This window comes from Seriola aureovittata, chromosome 3 (assembly GCF_021018895.1).
Source record: "Seriola aureovittata isolate HTS-2021-v1 ecotype China chromosome 3, ASM2101889v1, whole genome shotgun sequence".
In the NCBI taxonomy this organism is placed as follows: domain Eukaryota; kingdom Metazoa; phylum Chordata; class Actinopteri; order Carangiformes; family Carangidae; genus Seriola; species Seriola aureovittata.
Window position 1 is genome coordinate 3,600,282 of NC_079366.1, and position 20,256 is coordinate 3,620,537.

The 20,256-nt window shown below is 38.9% G+C and overlaps 1 protein-coding gene across 2 annotated transcripts in view; it reads right to left on the minus strand.

The window, feature by feature from the left end:
- Positions 1 to 20,256, minus strand: part of sorcs3a (sortilin related VPS10 domain containing receptor 3a) — a 233,433-nt gene that overhangs the window by 91,327 nt on the left and 121,850 nt on the right. For both annotated transcript variants that reach the window (XM_056371766.1, XM_056371767.1), the window contains one exon: positions 9,811 to 9,969. In XM_056371766.1, the coding sequence (XP_056227741.1) occupies positions 9,811 to 9,969 (159 nt within the window). The remainder of the gene's footprint in view (positions 1 to 9,810; positions 9,970 to 20,256) is intronic.

Genomic DNA, 20,256 nt, shown 5'->3' on the forward strand with positions numbered 1-20,256 from the left:
GATCTCATCCTCTGCTGCACCAATACTGAACATTGGTCTTTTCACGAGACTCCCAACTTCATTAAAGCAACCAAGGATACAGTGATAATAATAATGGTAATTGAGATAATAATGATTAATGACAAATGGTATCTAGAAAAAGATTCCATTTTGTAATAGGTCAGAAATTCACGCAAGGAAATAGCTGATTGCAAACAATCAGCGCAGTTTCATTACAGTGTACAGCACTCTGTGGTCTTGTCTCTGATGCAATTATTGGATGAGTTAATCACTACATGGTCCATTAGAGGGTCACAGCCTTGTCTCTGAAGCATAAGCAGAGGTATGGGAATATTTATTACCATGGTAGAAACTTTCTGTTTACAAATCCCTGCAGTTCGACTGCAAATTAGATAGATAGACAGATAGATATTATTACTGTTAACAATAATAACAGTTAATAATAAATAAAAAATAATAATTAGATTAGTCCACTTCCTTTGGCTGAGGTGTTGTATAAGCCTGATAGCAGTGGGAACAAAGGATCTCCTGAACCTCTCTGTTCTGCAGCGCAGTGAGATGAGACATTTGCTGCAGCTGTAGCTGTTTCTCTGTCCTGACAGAATGTTGTGGAGAGGATGGTTGGTATTGTCCAAGATGGCCTCCATTTTACATTGCATGCATCTCTCCACAACAGTCCTGAGTGAGTCCAGACTCGTGCCAAGCACAGACCCAGCCTTTTTGACCAGCTTGTCCAGTCTGTTTGTGTTCATGTCAGACATGCTGCTGCCCCAGCAGACTACAGCATAAAAGAATACACTGGCCACCACTGACTGATAAAACATGTGCAGCATTTCACTGCAGATGTCAAAGGACCTGAGCTTCCTGAGTAAAAAGAGCCAACTCCGCCCCTTCCTGTAGATGGCATCTGTGTTCAGGGACCAGTCCAGTTTACTGTCCAGGTGCACACTTAGGTATTTATACGTGTTCACCACCTCAACATCCTTCCCACGAATATTGACTGGCTGAAGGGTGGGCCTAGACCTCCAAAGGTCCATGACCATCTCCTTGGTCTTGGAGGTGTCCAGAAGGAGGCAGTTCTTGTCACTCCATTCACTGAAGGCCATCGTCAGATCCCTGTACTCCTCTTCCTGCCCGTTCCTGATACACGCCACAATAGCTGTGTCATCCAAGTGTTTCTGGCTGTGGCAGGACTCAGAGTTGTATTTGAATGAATGCTTATCTTCTTTTTTTTTTCTCTTCTTGGAGAAACTTATTTCGCTGCAGCATACCTCAAATTCTACAAAAGATCTGCCAACACAGCATCAGTTTTCACATCAGCTAAAGGGCACAAAATTAGAAAAAAACATCATGCTTTTGTCTGGGCTTTTGTCTTAGCATGAAAAAAAAAGAATTTTGGGCAAGATGCCCTAACACCCAGTCTACTGGGAGCTCCTGCAGTTCACAGGGAATAAAATAAGACAACTCGTATTTATTCTATGTGTGGAGCTCCTTCTCTCTACTGTTCTTCTGTATCAGGCTGTTTACATAACTCATTCAGTTGGCAGCAGCAACACTGGCCTTATTCTCAGAAGCCGACTTGGGACTACATCAATGAGTAATTGTCTCCACAAACCTCTCACAGTCAAGAGATAAGAGCCTGGAAAGGTCAGTAAGAGTTCTAAATCTAAAAATACCTCCATTTACTTACTCTAGGAGGGGACTGACCTGAATGTTAATCTAAAAAAAAAAAGTCATAAAAGAGAATCAAGAATTACAACAAATACTTCACCCCAGCCTATTTGTCCTGACATGGATTCTGGTGTCTCACTAAAGAGTTTCACTCCTGCCTGAAAGTTAAGTCCTCAGGGCTGCACTTAACCACGGCTAATCACCAACTTACAGCTGATTAAATTCAGAGTGACCCAGTCTGAAAACTATTAGCCAGTTACAAGCTGAAAATGAGCATATTAAAGCTTCTCACTGCTGGCTTAATGGTTGAGATGAAGTGTTGAGCCTGTGAGGGAAATCAGGTCAAATTAAGCAACCAATAATATCTGTGTAAACCTCTTTTAATGAACCAGATGAAGAACATATTCTTTATTTGCCACAACAGCCGTGGGGAGGTAGTTGTAGTATGTGGATGACACATTCAGGAAGGGAATGGAAACGGGTGTAGCAGAGGTGGTAATCATGCTTTGGTCTTTAGCTTTGAGTGCCAAGGTGTTCAGATGATGACGCAAATTATAGTCTTGTTAATCAGCTCTTCATATTACCTGTAGTCACTGCGTACTCGGACCTCTACTACCTTGTTCATTTTCGCAGGTTATATACAGTAGCACAGTATTGTTTACTTACTTGAATATTTATTTATTTCAATGCCCAACGACACTCCAACATGCAGAGTGGAGGAGTCGGGGTTGGACCACCAATTAGTGGACGACCCACTCTACCTCCTGAGCCACAGCGTCCCCAAAATCAACAAATCTTTACACAAAATCGAAAAAGGTTGTTCTCAGAATAAATAAAATAACAAACCAACCAATCTACCTTGGAAGGTTGAGGCGCTGCCTTCTCTGATGCCCCTCCAAATATCTCATCAGGCCTCATTGTTTATAATGTGTGAATCACGCCATCAATTACCTTTAAGGCAGAGAATAAACTTGAAGCTGATTGCATTTCTATACATCTTAGCATCCCACTGGGCCAGATAGTTCACTGATGTCATCAAGGATATTCATAACAGCTGTCAGAATACTGCTGTCATTTCACCAAGTCAGCATGGCGCTTTCAGGGAACCAGTGCAAAAAGAGTACAGCTTCTCCACAAGGTTGAAGAATGCCACAAAGTGCTTATTAATGCATCGATGACTTCGATCTGACCACAAATTTATCACTTTTGATACTGTCCTCAACGCTGACTAACAATCCTTCAAAGGGATGACATGCTCTCACGCTCTGAACGGCCATCTTTGCAGACAAATTTACCTCTGTCTTTGCAGACCTTAGTAAGGATAGGCTCTCCACACCCAGACCAATGACTTAGTTTGCTCCTATAATAAACTGTCTGTCAACCTTAGATGTTATTGCCCCATCTAAAATCAAAACTATTCAAACTGCCAACTCATCCCCTTGGATGAACAATGACTTACGCTCTCTTAAAAAGAGAGTGCAGAAAGCTTTAGCGTAGGTGGAAACAAACTAAGTTGGAGGTTCACTTTATTCATATGGAGGGACTACTGTCATCTTTTGAAGATAAAGTGCTTATTTTTCCAGTTTGACTGACTATTACAAAAAAAGAGCCTTGATTGGTCATCTTTTTCCAACTGAGAAACATGGCAAAAATCAAAACTATATCATCCTTTCAAAATCTCAAATAAAATCATCCATGTTTTTGTCTTGATTACAGCAATTCACTGTTCAAAACCCCAAATCATTCTTCTGTATCTTGGCTCCAGTTGGTCCAAAATGCAGCTGCCAGACTGTTAACAAATACACAGCGTATCAAAATATAGATGCTCTATAGATAAAAGTTTACTACTTACTTACTTATTAGACTTTGAGGCCTCCACCAGAACCAGATTCAGTCAGTGTGCTTTGCAGGGCACATAGATAGCCTTCTCATTGTGTGCTCACATTCTGGCCTCGACACCTTTATACATGTTGGCTGCTCCACAGTAGCTTTGGCAGCAAATATTCTTCAGCTCTAGGCAACTTCTTCTGCAGAAGTTAAAGCACAGCATTTTCCAGCTCCTGGCCTGTAGTGGCATCAACATTGCACACCTCAACGAATCTCTCTTTTATTTGCATATGATGAGGATATTGCACTCCAAATGGCACTTGTTCTTGGTTCAAATGGCGGCGGTTTCATCCAACAGGATGGAGTACATTTCAGCCTTTTTTATTTCACTTAATATCTTTTTTTTTTTTCCCCACTTAATATCGCCTTACTTATATAAGCACCCAGTGATGAAATTATATAATTTTGGCTTCTATTGAAAAAGACCAATGGGGCTGTGTCTTGGTGACTTTCACTCTAGTCAAATTTTCTATCTGCAACTTTGGTACACTGTCATAGCGGGAAAATACATTCACAAGTTCAAGGAAGTTACCGCACCTCAGAATGCTTGTGCTTGCCATACAAGATATACTGTCATCTTCTATCAATTAACCTTGTTTTTCTCTATGTGTCTGCCACTTGTGCTCTCTAACTTCCATCCCCTTGACATATGATACATCCAATGAAGACTGGAGTGAGTTTTTTTGGTAATTGGTCCATCTCACCATGTGGATGTGTGACATTTTCAAGAGCAGTGTTCCACTTTATTATGGCAGTCCTCCATGCTTTTCTGCTTTTATACTTTTCATATTTTTCTTCACAGAGGAAAACTGCAACTTAAACAATGCATTGAATGATCAGTAGGTGAGTACTCCACCCACACATTTCCAGAACAACATTGTTTTTGGAACGATTGCCCCTCTACAGATGATCCTGCCTCAATCTCACCCTCATCGGGTTTCTGTAGCTGTCCCTGAACATGACTCTGGTCTGGACTCTGACCTTTCTTCTTCATCTGTGATTGGTTCTGTATCAGGTGGAAATATATCTCCCTCATCCTCCTTACTGCTTGATGACCTGATCAAGGGCCGAAGGGAGAAGAGCTGCTGCTCCGGGCTGCCTGCTGTAGCTCCTTGTCTTTCTGTTTTATCAGCCTGTCCTTTGTTGGCCTTATATGTTGCTATTTTAAATTAGCATAATCTATGTTGTGCATGATAGTTAAAGGTTAATCCCCCAAAAATAGACAGTACAATATGGTGTTTACCTGGGAAAGACTGTTGGGTGACAGAGATGCATTACAACAGTATGCACCACCAGACTGTAACTTTCTGTGGCACAAAAGCACCCTGCTATACATAGCTATTGTTTCTGAAGATATATTTTTAATGGGCTATTTGTCATTTGGCAGTGCTTTAATAATATTTAAGGTAAATACATAACATATATTACGGTGAGTATTGTAATGTGGACTCCAATGCCCTCTAATGCTGACAAAATACTAAAATTAAGCTAAAGGAGCTTCATATCTGATTTAGAATCCCCAAACCACTTTGTGTTATACAAATAAATTGTCGAACTTCAGTTAATCGTTCAAATCTGAGCTTGTAAAGTCCCTGGACTACAAAATGGCTTTAAGTTGGCTTCCCTAAAACTACCAGTACATTTTGTGTCATGGGAGCAGGGGTGGAAGTAACGAGTTACACAGTTGTTGTTTTGTGTACCTGTAATTGCGACAAATCTACAAATGTGTGTCCCAAAAAAGTGTCCCAAATCATCTAAAGGCTAAAATACAGACAGTGAACCTTTCATCCGTGACGTCTCCTTTCACTTCCACCGTCAGTGAGTGCACCACCTTTTTGCTGCTTTTGATAATCCCTGTTGTGACTGCAGCTCATTCGTTTCAGTGTTTGAAAATGTGGAGGAGCTCAGTGAAACCAGAGAGGCTGAGTGGACGCTTCTATTTTACAGTGGAGTTGGATTTAGAGCAGATTTTGTTGGATTTCGCAGTGCACAAGTTTCGTTCAGATTGTTCAGACAGGTGTGAGCAACAAATGCCTGATTATTGTTACTCATTGTTACTAGGCAACGCAGTAGTTGTTGAGGCTCTCCTTTGTACAAAGCATTTTATCTGTACTTTTGGGCTGCAGGTTGTTTATATATCTCCACATTTTTGGTGATTTATTCTGTTAGTTCTATAAGAAGTGGCAGCGTTTTGGCTTACCGGAGTTTTCATCGTCAACGCTATTTTTTCACCAGACTAGCTTGCTTGTTGTTAAAGGAGCTATTTGCAAGGTTTGCTGTTGCTACACGACAAACATTACCATTAGCAGCTGTTTACTGAACCAGTCTAGAAGAAATGTCGTGAGTTCAGCATCAAACTTCATTCTTTACTCACTAACAGCTGTTCCCAAAGGTGGAATGAAACACCAACGTTAACTCTTGTTTTGCTTCTATTTCTTCTACTCAAATCAGCATGCTCAGTATCAGGAGGCTAGTTGGTTCAAGCCTCCTGATACTGAGCCACTGTAGCCCCCAGTTTGAAGAAGTAGCTGCTCAAAGGATGTATTATAACCTCTTGTGTTGTAAACACAACAATGGCTGAAGCCATTGGTGAGATTCGTAGGTAAAATGCTGTTAATGCTAACGTCAGCTACGTACGAATAGCAAAACTTACACATAGCTCCTTTAAGCTTAGTGGGGTGGGCTGTATTAGTCTGGCTGTATTGAGAAGTTGTGATAAAGTAAGTCAAGAGAGCTCAAATGCAGTTGTCAGGCTTTTAATTGAGGATCGATGCTGTTATTGAAATTTAAAAACTGAATTCGAAAATTAGAAAAATAAATAAAAAAAATGTCTTGCAAATAGAGTACTAATCTAGTCAGAGGCCAAAAGGGCAGGTGCTTGAGCACCACCTTTCTATCTGTGCATGTGCCTGAATGTTGAGTTGCCAAATCCAAGTCTCAGCTGCCTCAGGCTACTTGAACTTTCTACTCTACTGCTTCGTGTATATCCCGCCTTCATGACTGAGACGTATTTAATCAGTGACATCAAGAGCTGTTACCGCCATTCATCTTGTGAGTCTGTTTCATGGGGTGAGGCGGGCACACCTCATATTTTGTATACTCTGTAATTTTTATAGATAATGTAAGCTGCTAAGGGCTGTTTTTTAATTACCATCACGAAAGACTGCTTTGGAATAATGTAACAGCAGCGACTGATGAGTTGTTTTTACTCCTTGAAATTCGACTGAATAATTTTAAGTTTTGCCCAGAACCTTGGCTGATGGCAGACACCTCTCTTTCAACTTCCCTCCTACCCGGAGATTTGAACTTCTCCAACATGGCTACCTTGTTCGTCCTAATAGTCTTGCAGTTTAAAATAGTAGCAGCACAGTTTTCATGCTGAGTTTTAATGCTGGAGCAGAGTAGTGCAGCTCAAATTAAAGTTTTGATCCTCCTTTTTTTTTTTTTTTTTTTTTTTTTTTTTTACTTCATGTGACCTTAATGTGAGTTTAGAGAGGAGGAAGGGATTCTTAAGTGAGCAAAACAATTTTGCTATCCAATTATCAAGATTCATAATGTCAACTAAACATAATACACTTGATTAAAAAAGCATATTCTTAAAAGCTGATAAACTCAATCAGTGGGTGAATTTCTTGCTGCATGTCTGTGAATCTATTTATATATATTTTTTGATGTAGATATTTAATTGTAATTAATACTGTAACTCTCTCTGCCTTATTCATGGAGTGATAGCCTTTCAAAGTTTTATACAGCCACCAGTCATTGCCCTCCAGCACTAGTCCCCCAAACCCCCACCACCACCACCCCCCACCCCCTGCAGGGCGATCGTTTTGCCTCTCAGGTCATAGTCATTGACCTTAATGGCAGACCTTTGCTGGGTACAATCTCAGAGCGCTGTGTGAAGACAGTGTGCAGAGCTCCATACTGTGTGACAAAGCCCAGTGAAGGTGACACCATGATGAAGACTGGTAAGGAAAATGGGAGGCAGAGAATCACTTTGAGGGACTGATGTTTTTGGCTAAAATATTACACACCTCTACTTCTGAGATAAAAATCCTCAGATAACATAACATAATGCCTGCAGCTATTTCCGGTGCACAGAAAAAGAGGGTCCAGTCCAAAATAAGCAAAATTACTAGCACCTTCACTGTCAAGGCTTGCATTGCACATTCAGCATTATGTACATGTTGCTCTAATGGAAATGATTCTATGGACAACACAGTGGCGCTACACTCACCATCATGTCGCTCTGAACTCTGATTAGTTCTACTTCAATGTGCTTTTCAATGTTAAGCCACTCCCCTGTACTTCACAATGAAAAAACAGGTTTGTAAATTCCTGAATATTTTCCAATAGTTTTCTAGGAAGGATCCTGTAAAGAACCAAATGATGTGGCACTAATTGAAATTGAAATCTTTCAATCGGTAAGCCAACAGTTAATTGCTAAGCGAAGGAAGCACTAATACTAATGTCTGCATTCTACATTCTTTCTAAACTTCACTCAGTATTTTGATGTTACATACAGTATTTATTTTACTGACATATTAGATTTCTTTCCAGCGAAATATTATTGAGTTCATAGTGACTTTGCTGTTGTGAATGTAACTGTTGCTGCTCTATAATTTTTATGTTTTTATGATATAAAAAAAATTTAATCCTGTTCTGAATTTATTCTTTTTAAAAATAAGACAACTAAAAAAAACTATTCTTTAGTAATGAAAAAGAACCAGTAATACTGTCATCCAGGCCAATAAACTTAAATCTTTTAATACATATTGTAAGTAGTAGTAGTAGTAATGTTCATCACTCTGTTTCAACTTAGGTCAAGTCTTATCTTAGCAGCAGTAAATGAGTGGAGACTAGAGGCTGATTTGTGTGCAGCTAGCTTCTACCCACAGCATGTGAACAAACACTGGCAAATTGTAGTGTCTACTGATTGCAAAGGCCTCTCTTATAACGTCTCTGCCAATAGTGTGCAAGTGAGGCATTTAGGGAACATATGTAAATTGCAACTACAGAAAATAACCTGGGTTACACTCTAAACTGGATGAGTCTCTGCATGCATATCAGTCACATGCTGCACCATCCACCACCACATGAATGTAAATTCTCAACCTGTGGGAAACACTGATCTATTTGAAGTAAAAGTAGCAGCACAACAAACCTGTTCCAGCAGCACAAACAGAAGCCTGTAGTGGAATGGGAGCGATATGTGTTGAGAATCTGATGCTAGCTCCTGTCCCGATTCCAAAACCACAGCTAAAGAGCAGCAAACTTTAGCTGCCTGATTTTCCACTGTCACTGCATTCAACAAGGACAAGTTATTGTTGTTTGTTGTTATTGCACATATACAGCATGTAGTTGGTGAAAAGCAGGACTCAAAGCTCAAACAAGTTTAGGTGTTGGCACTTGACTCAGAACTTGAGTGGAACGACTTGAGACTTTCTTGTGACTTGCTAAACAATGGCTTGGTCCCACCTCTGCAACCAACTAAAACTACCAAAAGCAACTGTCTTAGAATATTGGCTCCTTTTTTTTTTTTGGCTCTTTCACAATAAGAGTTTTTGTTTTGTTTTAGAGTTTGTTTCTGGTGTGCAAAAACGTGGTCTTCATTGCTACCTAGATGTTTCAAAATAAAAGCCTTCCAGGGAAATTCAGTGATATGTGGCCAGACACAGTTTTGTTCAATGAGGTTCATCAAAGATATTACTACTACTACTAATACTACTACTTGCATTGGCGTTTTCGTTTTTTCTGTTCCCTTCTAGGATCAAAACTATCCAGATAGTTTGCAAAGTCACTGTTTGGGTGAATTGACGTCATCTCCACAAAAAAACTGGTTTCAGTCATAGCCCTAAATGCTGGGGTGACAATGCCCTTAAGCCCCATTACTACTGGATGGGCTTTAATGTGGAAAAAGTGTTTAGTTTGCATAACACAAAACATTAGCAACACTAACAGCAGCATCTCAGAAAACCAGGTTTATTATTAAATTGCACCAAATTATACCTAAATAATAGATTGATATAGACATGAAAGGACTTCTCTAATGATAATGATTTAGAGTTTGTTATTCAACAAGATTCATATTCAGGATGAATGAATGCTCTACCGTCAGTTAATTAACTAAATTAATGAAAAAAGTGAATATGTGTTGTGAGAAACACAAAGCTCAAGTAATGGCTCTAAGTAAATCACATGCACCTAAATGTGGCAAGGACAGAAAAGCAATGACATCAAGCACAATCTCACCTTCTGGTCGTGACTGTAGGCCAAGGCCCAGTCCTCTTCAGTGGGGTGGAATAAAAGGCTGAGGACGTAGAAAGTGAGGCGGTACTTCTGGTAACTGGCTCCCTCATCAGAGCTGATGAGCACGCTGCTCTCAAACTCCGGGTCTGTCAGCACCATAATCTGAGAGCAGGAAAAAAAGAAGAGAGAGAGAGGAGGAGGAGGAGGAGGAGGAAGAGGAGGAGGACAGTGTGCACACATGTAAGGGGAGTCGGTATGAGTTTTTGAAGATGGGAGAAGAAAGGATTTGAAGGGCGAGTTTTGAGTGAAGAGGTGGAAAGATAGGGAGATGAGAGAAGGTAGAAAAGAGAGACGTTAGAGGCAGGAGCAGTGTCAGCAAAAAAAGTCCTGGCTTTTGGCACACATCAGCCCAATGCTTGGCAAACAGCTCCACTACATTTCCAGCTTCATTTCATGAGTGTGACTCTTGCTCTTCTGTTGCCATGGCTCTGTGGCTCTTCCTGTGCACTCTGAGGTGAAGACTTGGAGTTTTTTCATCATCTCTCTCCAAAAAAAAAAAAAAAAAACACGAAGCTTGTTCACAGCAAGGAAGGGTGAAATACTTTATGAACTAAAACCAAAACAGACTAAAACATACACCTGAACCAAAGCACACAGGTGGCTTGACGAGTCAGGAAATGATTTGCCTTAATATAGTAGTATAGTTACAATCAAGTGCTGTACAAACGTGGGATTAAGCTGCCATGCATGAATCGACAGTATGTTGCTTTCTTTGTGAGCTCGTCCTTTTCGCATGTCATCTCTTAGCGTTTCCGCTTCCAACGAAATTGTAATTTCAAATTTAACAGTGCTACAGTGGTAGAAGCTCCAATTTCATGCTTGGAATATTTCTGCCAGAGCTCACAGTTATTACAGAATTCAATAAGAGCAGGGATTCCACAATGCATATTTCTTTCAGTTAATGACATTAAGTCTTGTGGGGGGAGATAAAATGATCACACGAATTCCTCCTTGACTAAAGAAGAGGTGTTTGAATAGGTGTGTAATGTTTTTAAGACACTGGTATTCTTTTGAATCAGGCTGCGCAACCGAATACACTTACTCAAGTTAAAAGGTTATAAAATTTATTGTTGGGGGAAAAAAAAAATCCATTATCGAATCATTTAACTGGGTAATTTTGTGGGCTTGTAGGCTTTACAATAAGGTCTCGCTTTATACATCATAAAGAAATTGATGTTTATTCTATCTATATGTTGCTGTTCTAGGGCGACATACTTTACAAACCCTCCCATTTAAAAAGGTCCCATGTTGTAGAAAGAGTTTCGACAGCCCAGGTGAGATTAGTTTAAGGTCAAGTAAGGTCAACAATCCTGGTCATAATTAAAAACAACCAACACTGACTATTGGTTGGAAACTGGAAACAAATAGCAGTCTCTCTGACATTTTGTTTGTCCTATGTGAATTTTGTCACATCACCTGTCTTCTTCCTTGACTCCCATCATAATTCCTATGGCCTTTAGCAGGCTTTTCTCGCTTAAATGTAAACATATCATCAAATCATATCATTTTGAGACACTTGCTGAAAAGACTGATTATGTCACTTTTCTTGGGAGGACAATCTTGACAAACTCCTTATCCTTTCAGGATCAGAAAAATTAGAAAAGGTTTTATCGTCCATTACAAAGCAAGTAAAATTAAAGTTAAAAAAAAGAAGAAAAAACACACACATACACACACAACACACACACTTTTGGCTGATCCCCATTAGGGCTCTAGTGGATCATCCTTTTGCATAATATGCATATGTGATTTGGCATAGGCTTTTCCTGAAGCAACGCTCCCATTCATCCAGGCTTGCGATTGGCAAAACAAAAGCACAGATATGGCTGGGTTTGAGGAGTCAGGGATCAAACCGCCAACCTAAAGATCAGCTGACAACTTGTTCTACCACCCCAACCACAGCCCCCCACGCAGATTGGAAGATAATTATTAAAAAAAACATAAAACATGGTAAATATGGCTGCGTCAGGAGTAGCAAAGTGCTAATATATAAGCTAGCGTGTGAGGAACAAGCTGGGAAACAACCTTGTAACACGTAGCTCAACTATTCACTTTCCTTCAACCCCTTTTTCTTTATCTCTCTGCCTTAAGGTGCCAGGCAGGTAATGTACAGTGAGTTTATCAAAGTTTTTTCCACTGAAAAAAAGCTTCCAGCTGTGACTGGACACAAGGCTGATGAGAGCAGTTTCTGGACAGAATATTAAAAAAATTGAGCTAAATCGACTTAAAAAGCTCCCAAGCGCTGTGGGGAACTGCAGAGTCGGGTGATAATTCTCTGTTGGTTTATCACTACAAGTGAATTCATTAACATTACACTTGATCATTTATTCCATTATTAATATGAAAATATGGCCTGGTGCAGCATGAAATGTTTATCTCTCAGTATGGAGTCTTTCACATGGCCTAAACTACAACCTCCCTGCATCTACAAGGATTGTGTGGTGGAATTGTGGGTAGCGACTGCACTCCGTGTCCAAATGGCTGTGTTCTCTCTTGTCAATTCGGTATGAATTGGAAAAACAGCAGCACATTTGTCATTGACAGAAATGCAAGCCTTCTTTCCAGAGCTTTAACCAGTAACCCGCCCTGGTGGTGATTTAGATAAATTGTTTTTCATTAAGGACGAATAAACAGGCAGCACACTCTCAACCTGGATTTCTCATTGGCCCAGGCTTGCTGATTTTGTTATTCATTACCTGTCACTGTGTAATGCCAAGGCCTCCTGATATCTGCCAGTGTCTTTGGGACTTGTCAGATGTAATTTACAGTTTTTAAGCAATAATCATTGTCTATAATATTAGAGTAAGCAGCAGAGTCTATTATGAATGGGAAATTAAATTTCACCAAGCCTGATTTTGATTCAACTGTCTTTCACTTAAATAGAAAAGTAGAAAGGCCTCAGGAGGTACATGCACATACTGTATGTTTCATATTAATATTTCCCCTTGCTCTCTATTCGAGCTTTGCACTGTTATGTTCTACTCTCTATACGTTCTATGCAACTATAACCTTCAAGTGTAGTGCTTTTAGCTCACCGTCTCTCCAGCCTTGATCAGCGTGGCTCACAATGTGCTCTTTTCTAATACCAGAAAAGGAGCCTAGAAAGTATTGTCACAATCACATTCCTCTTTTCCTGCCATGTAAGTGTGGAAAAAAAGCAACATTATTTCCCAACCTTGCACATTATTATAACAAGCCAGTTTTTGTCTGTCGCCTCTGCGATTAGAAAGAACCCACAACCAATGTGAAACCAATACAAAGGCGTGAATACGATCAGCAGCCAATTTCTCTCCTGCCTACTGAAACAATCGCCCTCAAACAATAATTGCTCACTTCCAAAATCACAGTGACCGATAGCATTAGCGAGGGCTGATTAAGATTTCCCTCACAGCAGCCACTCGGCTTTTGTGAGGCGGCTGGCCAGTGAGGAGGGTAACAATACTAAATCGATAGAGGTTGCAAGGATAACCTTTGTGTTTTATCAGGCTGATGTTAAGCTGTGCATAAGCTGGAGCACAGAGATAGAAGCCGGCAGTTGTCGGATCATGAGGTAAGTGGAGGTATGGATCAGAGACAGAGAGAAAGAGACACCCTGCAGCAAATGAATCACGTCACACCAGATCAATTGAGCTTAGTCTTTGACGGGAGGTTTAACGGAGAGTTGTCGCTGCAATATGCTCATTAACTATGGATCAAGACTTAATCACCCACATTTAGCTATCATGTTTTCTCTCTCTTGCTTCCTCAATGGCATTTTAACTGTGCGTGTCTTTATTTTTAAATTAACCTAATCTAGCAGCCATTCAATCAACCCGTGCAAGGACTGAGCACAGGCTGAGCGCGGTAAAAGACATCAGAATATAGCCCTGATGATTCATGGGAGGTGTCATTTTCAGAGGCTTTGTGCTAAATGTCATTATAATCATTCAAATCTATAATGTGACATCGCAAAAGGTCACAGCTTCAACTTATTTCTTGGACGATGTAAGTGAAAAAATTCTACAACTACATCTACAGCTTCCAGAATCACCACAGTGGACATGTAACTATCGCTTTATTGGGGTTGAAAGAAACCTCAAAGTGCAGCAGACGATTATATCTTACAGTGAGTGATTAGGCTTCCAGATTTTTTTTTTTTTTTTTAAACCAGAACACAGGCAGAAGCTAAATAAGGCCGCTCAGATGCAAGGAGGCAATAGAGGAATGTAGCCAGCATACAGGCAAACTTTCATCCATCTACAGGATGGTAAATCGAAATAATTAGATCAGAGATAAGGTGCGGAGGGGGAATCGGCCCATGGCAGAGCCAGAGGTCAACCATTAGACTAAAATATTCTCATGAGATTGCTACTAGTTCTTGGCTGCGATGACTCACTTACACAGCAGCATGCCTGCAATGAAATGCTGTTTTTTTTCCCCCATATATTTGATTAAAAAAATATATCAAATATCTTGACTGTATTTTGGGGGAACAGAAATCAGAAATATATTGATAAGTGTTATTTACATCCTGTATATTGTGGTACGAGTGCAATATCTCCTGTCCCTCCTAGGGGTCTTTAAAAAGTTTATCTCATTTTATATAACCAAAATAACAACAAAAAAAAAAGTATGTCACATCAGCAACAGAGAGAACCTCAGGGACTACATTCCTGCTTTACCCTTGATGTGGAATTAAATTTTGTCCACATAAAACAGGCAGTAGGACTGAGTCATGAGGAGTAATGGGTGCCAGCTATGATCTGTTCCTCACCCTGATGTGGTTTAGCTCAACAGTCCCAAGATCCCATTAACTCCCATGCCATGCAAACGTATTCGGGGTCAGTACCTTGGTTCGGCATTGGAAAAGTGACGCTGATGAACCCGAGCACTTCTGCAACTCTGAGCACATCCTCATCACACACAGGAGTCCTGTTTTATTTTCTGTAAATCTGTTGATGCCACAGATTTTTCTTTTTTTAATCTAACGTGTGTCTGAAGTGCAAGTTAATCTAAACAAAAATCTTTTTTTTTTTTCCTAAGGATAACACTGCAACACGTGTCATCCTGCAGGAAAATTCTCAACTCTAATATTGAATGGCCATAACTTGTTCTTTACCACATCATTACGCTCATGTCCTAAGATTTAAAAGTTTCATAGATTCCTGAATCTGTGAAAACCTCTGTCTTTATCACGTGCGTGCTCCTCTTCAAATGTGTGCTGGAGAAAAATAAGTCTGCAAACTAAACCTTCACATAAACTTTCAGTTTTACAACTCCAGCATGTGAATAAAAAAATTACATAATTTAGATTCACAGATACTATTGCTAAATAACACTGTGTCGGTTTACTTTGAAATGCCTGTTTCACATGGGTAATGCTAGACTCTGTAACTATGGCAACTGTGACCATGACTGGCAGTTACTGCGGCTGTCACCAGTACAGAACAATGGGTTGCACTTATTTTATTTAATGGTACACTAATATGATGTGACAAGCTGTACTCTAGACAAAACTAGAAATAATATCTTTTTTATTAGACAGCAAACAAACAGTCATACCCTAGAAACCATACACCTAAATGATGCTTTAATAAATGAAATAAACACTACTTAGACACCTTTATACCAAATAATACTCTAATTAGAAACCAAAACAGGAGATCCAAATTCACTTTTATACACCATTTTACAAGATCATAATTAGGAATCATAATTAGAAAACAAATCCAATGCCTCAGATCCAAGATATGTTAGTTAGACACTATTCTACAAATGATGCTGCAATAGACACCACAGTGTAATAATGTCTAAGTATCATTTAATTTGGATGTAATATGTGATTATATGCAGTTTCTATTAATTAATTCATATCGTATTCATTTAAAAATTATTTCTAGCTTTTTAAACTAATTTGACACAAGGTACAGCTTGTTAGGTCTTATTAGTTTACTGTGAAATAGAGGGCAATAGACGAATCAAATGACAATTTGAACACAATGTGCTGATGTGAAAGGGGTCTCTCGTAATGATGAGCCACTCTCACAACGTAATTTCTGGCCACAACAGGCAACTGCTTTCAGCAAGAAAGCTCCAAAAACCCACCACACAAAACCCGCTCTGCACCAAACGGCAGCTAGACACTTAGCAATTAACTGTAACTAACCGTAGTGAAGCATTTATAATGATGATAATATAATAATACATTTCATTTATATAGCATTTTTCTTAATAAGGCTACGACAGGCTTTATAGAAGAAATAACAGAAGAAGTAAAATCAGTGAATAAGAACATTGTTAAGAAGGGATTTAAAAGAAGCTAAGGACTTAGCGTGTCTGAGTTCCACAGGGAGGAGATCCATTGGGTGGGTGCTCTATTAGCAAAAGCCCGGTCACCCTTTGTTACAAGTTGTGACCTGGGAGTAACCAGCAGGGATCCATCAGCAGATCTCAGTGGTTGAGAGGGGACATACCAGGTCAATGAACCAGAAAGGTAATTAGGAGCGAGGCTTTAAAGGTGAGCTGTAAAATGGTGAAAATCAATCTAAATTTAACAGCCAATATAAAGAGGCAAGTACAGGGGTGATGTGATCTTCAGATATTTCCCTCAGAAGTTGGTAGAGACCGAAGACAGAGCCTCAAATGTATTGGACTTCCATTCATCAAATGGATGTGTAAAAGGGGAAATGTTAGTTAATTCGTTAGTCATATCAACTTAAAAAGGTGATGATACTGTTCACAACTTGTTTACGCTGCTCCCAAGAGGCCAAAAACAATCATTATAATATTCTTTTGACTCAGTTGTTTTACATATAGTTACTCTCATTAGACAAACTGACTTTATGGACCAGAACCACAAGAAGAAAATGTCTCCTGTTGAGGTACTGTGGGTTTACCTATTATTTAATTTTTTAGATGAAACCATTGGAATCTGTCACTTGTTAAAATGTACTGGAACATTGGAGTCTCTTCCCAACTTAATTCTTCCCAGTTAGACATTTTAGCCTTTACCTCTCTTTTGGTAAGATGAAGTATTTTACTTTTATGGAAATCTCCTAAGGCTCCATCTTTTTCTCTGTGGCTTAAGGATGTCATGTATTTTCTTAAGTTAGAAAAGATAATATTCTCTGTGAAAGGCACCTCAGCAAAAATTTTCATAAATGGAACTCTTTCATAGATTACTATGGCCCCGCCCCATACATACTTTGCCCTGCCAACCCCTTGATATTACAAATTATTAATATTCTATTCTTATATTTCAGTATTTGAGTGTTGAATGTTTTATATATTTTATATATTTTATACACTATAATTTGCTATTAGTGTTATTATTTTTAATACATTGACAGTGTTTTGTTGTTCTTGTTCTCAGGGCCTTCTTTGAGGGCCTGGGGATATTCCTGCCATAACAAAAACACTTGTAATTATATATTTCTGTATTGACTATTGTAAGCCCATTAAAAAGATTATTTTAAAAAGGTACTGGAACAGTAGTGCAGCAGAGAGGACATGTTGATACAGTGATATCAATCATATGTTAGCTTATGTTTGACAATAGCCACGGCTATAGTATGCCAATACCAGACCAAGTAAGGCTGTAGCAGCAAAATCCCTTTAATCAAGCAATAGTTCATTTCATCATTTATGAATTCAATTTTCCGTTTGTAAGAAAAAGATTGTTATTTCCTCTTTCAAAATTTATATAGTCATTCCTTGACTGCTAGTCAGATCAGTTACACTCACTGCAAAATTTATTAGGAACATCCAAGTGGCAGTTTGCAAACTGCCGTTTTGAAGCCTCAGTTCTGGCATTTTGGCCGTGACATCTTGGTTTTTTGGAACCAGACATGACCATTTTTGAATGAGATGCTGGAACTGGAGAGGAGGGAGGGTGGATCTCACTGCATGTGAAGTCGCAGCAGTCGCGGTTACATTACCTAACTAATTAAGAATTATTATTAGCCTAACCATAGATTGTATAAGCAATAACTTTATTACAGTTAACTTTTTTCCATATCAAAAGAAAAACGAACAAATAGTTAACTTTTGTCGTGTCACTGTGCTGTTCAAGAGCCAGCTGATCAGCAATTAATAATATAATAATAATTTAAATAATAATTATTTAAATGTTTCCCCCAGTTATTAAATAATTAATAACTAAAATGTATTCTCCCAGTTAACTGAATTAAGCAACATTCAACGTTATGTGAGTGCGGTTAAAATTAAGTTTGGTTAAGTGTTTTTAGGATATTTTTGCATATATTGATCATGTCATTTTTGATGACAGGTGTCAAAATTGGAATGATTATTTCTCCTTCAGAAAAAGTAACATTACTGAGAGCTGGGAACCATCATGCCATGTACACCCACACAATGCCACCAAAGTGAGTTGCAGTTACTTTTCTGTTGATATTTCATGTTAAACAGCAAACTGTTTTTTTCAGATAACTTTGTGGAGCTCAAATAATAAGCCATGGTCTGGATTACTGGAGGCAGCTATGACCTTGTTGCAGGAATGACGGAGAACCTGCACCACCTGCAACATCTACACATGAAGATCATCTTCTCTGGCATCAGATACAGGCGGAAGGGCTGGTGCCAATCTGGGGAAGACTGACGAGGCTCATGGGTTTGTGAACAGTGTTAGGGCTACATATGTTCATTGTTCAAGTAGAAGCTGTGTATATCACTCTCTAATAAGGTTTGACACTCCTGGGTTATTTTTGCACTTACGAAAAGTTCATTTCACCACTAGGGGAAATGATACTTTTTAATAGTTTTGCTGAGTCCATTAAAGCCCAACTTCAGCGGCAGAGAAATGTTCCTGTGTGACAGTTTGTTCACTGTTGAAGTTGAGACTTAATGGAATTTTTTAGCCTCAAACATAGCCCACAGTGCCTTATGTGTTGAGTGTTATTTTAAGAATGTAGTACTTTTTTTTTTTTATTTAACACCTCTGGCCACAACACTCTTCAGTCTTATCAGCTATGCTCTTCCTTGTTCCCACCTACACCCTCAACTATTCTGAGTGCCTTATTCCTTTCCCATCCCACTTTTACCAACCTAAGGGTCTTTGACACTCTCTGCCCGCATGTCGGACGGAGCTGTAACAATTTATAAATAGTTTAAAACATTAAAGATCATAGTCATTATAGTTAACATCAGGTTGCCTTTTTGTCGATTTCATAGTGACCCAAGTAAACCAAGAAACTGTTCATATTTCCCAAAGCAGTGAGCCTGCTACATATAAACTGTCTCACACATAAGAACTCATGATGAATAATGGCTTGTGGACTTTTTGCACCACACCTCTATGCAATATGTTTTTCAACTATGCATTACAGCCAACCCACAGACTGTTGCACTATGCTCACTTTAATTGTAAAGGGAGCTTTTATTCCTTTACCCAGGCTTTTGACTTTGCTCTAAGTGTACAGACTGTTGCACCAAGTGCTGTAAGCTATATATAAAGTATTATTTTTATATTGTGGTTTCTACTGTCTAACATTTATTTGTAATTTATACTTATTAAAAATTATGCTGCACTGGAGATTCAACTACCCCCTTTTATTATGCAAACTTGTCACTTTTACCTTCATCCACATTGATTGTAAATTGCACACTACATTATTTGTCCATATATTACATTCTTACATTCATCTTTCTGGTGTTGTTTATGGATAAAAAAAATTATTGAAATTAATGCAGTTTTTAATGTACAATAAAGGTCTTCATGAAGCTCTTGCCTAAGCTTGTTGATGGTATATATCAACATATCAAACAATAGCATTAAGGACATTTTATTAACTTTATTAACTGGATCATGTGTGACAGAAACACAAAACAAACATTAGCTTAATGTTGGTTAAATTTACCTTTTTATTGCGCTTTGGCTGAACACCCCCACAGTCTATATTAACTGTATGTATTTATTGGTATGCTAAGTTTGGCCAGTGAAAAACATGCTGAAAACAAAATGTAACTGAAAAAACTGAACAGCCGACTCCTTATAATGTCTTTTAGTCCAACCAAACGCTGAACAAGACATTTTTAGGCAAACAAGATGTTAACTCTAACTTTTAGTGAACTGAAAACACACAATGAAAGGTCAAAGTTCTAAGGTGATTGCTCTATCCTTTATTCTGATTGACTGGCAGGTTGCCATGCATGTTGCGATCAGTAAATCACACGGTAGCCATACACTAAAGCATACCCTGCTTCCTCATCTATTTGACTCCATTTGGGACCATAATTTACAAAATGAAAACCACGTTGTATTCAGGAAGACTTGAAACTAGCAATTGAGATCATAAACTCATTAGGAAAGTGTTTGAGGTATTTTCAAGTGAGAATTAGGGTCATTTTCTCATAGACTTCTATACAATCGGAATTCTCTTTGCAACCAATGGA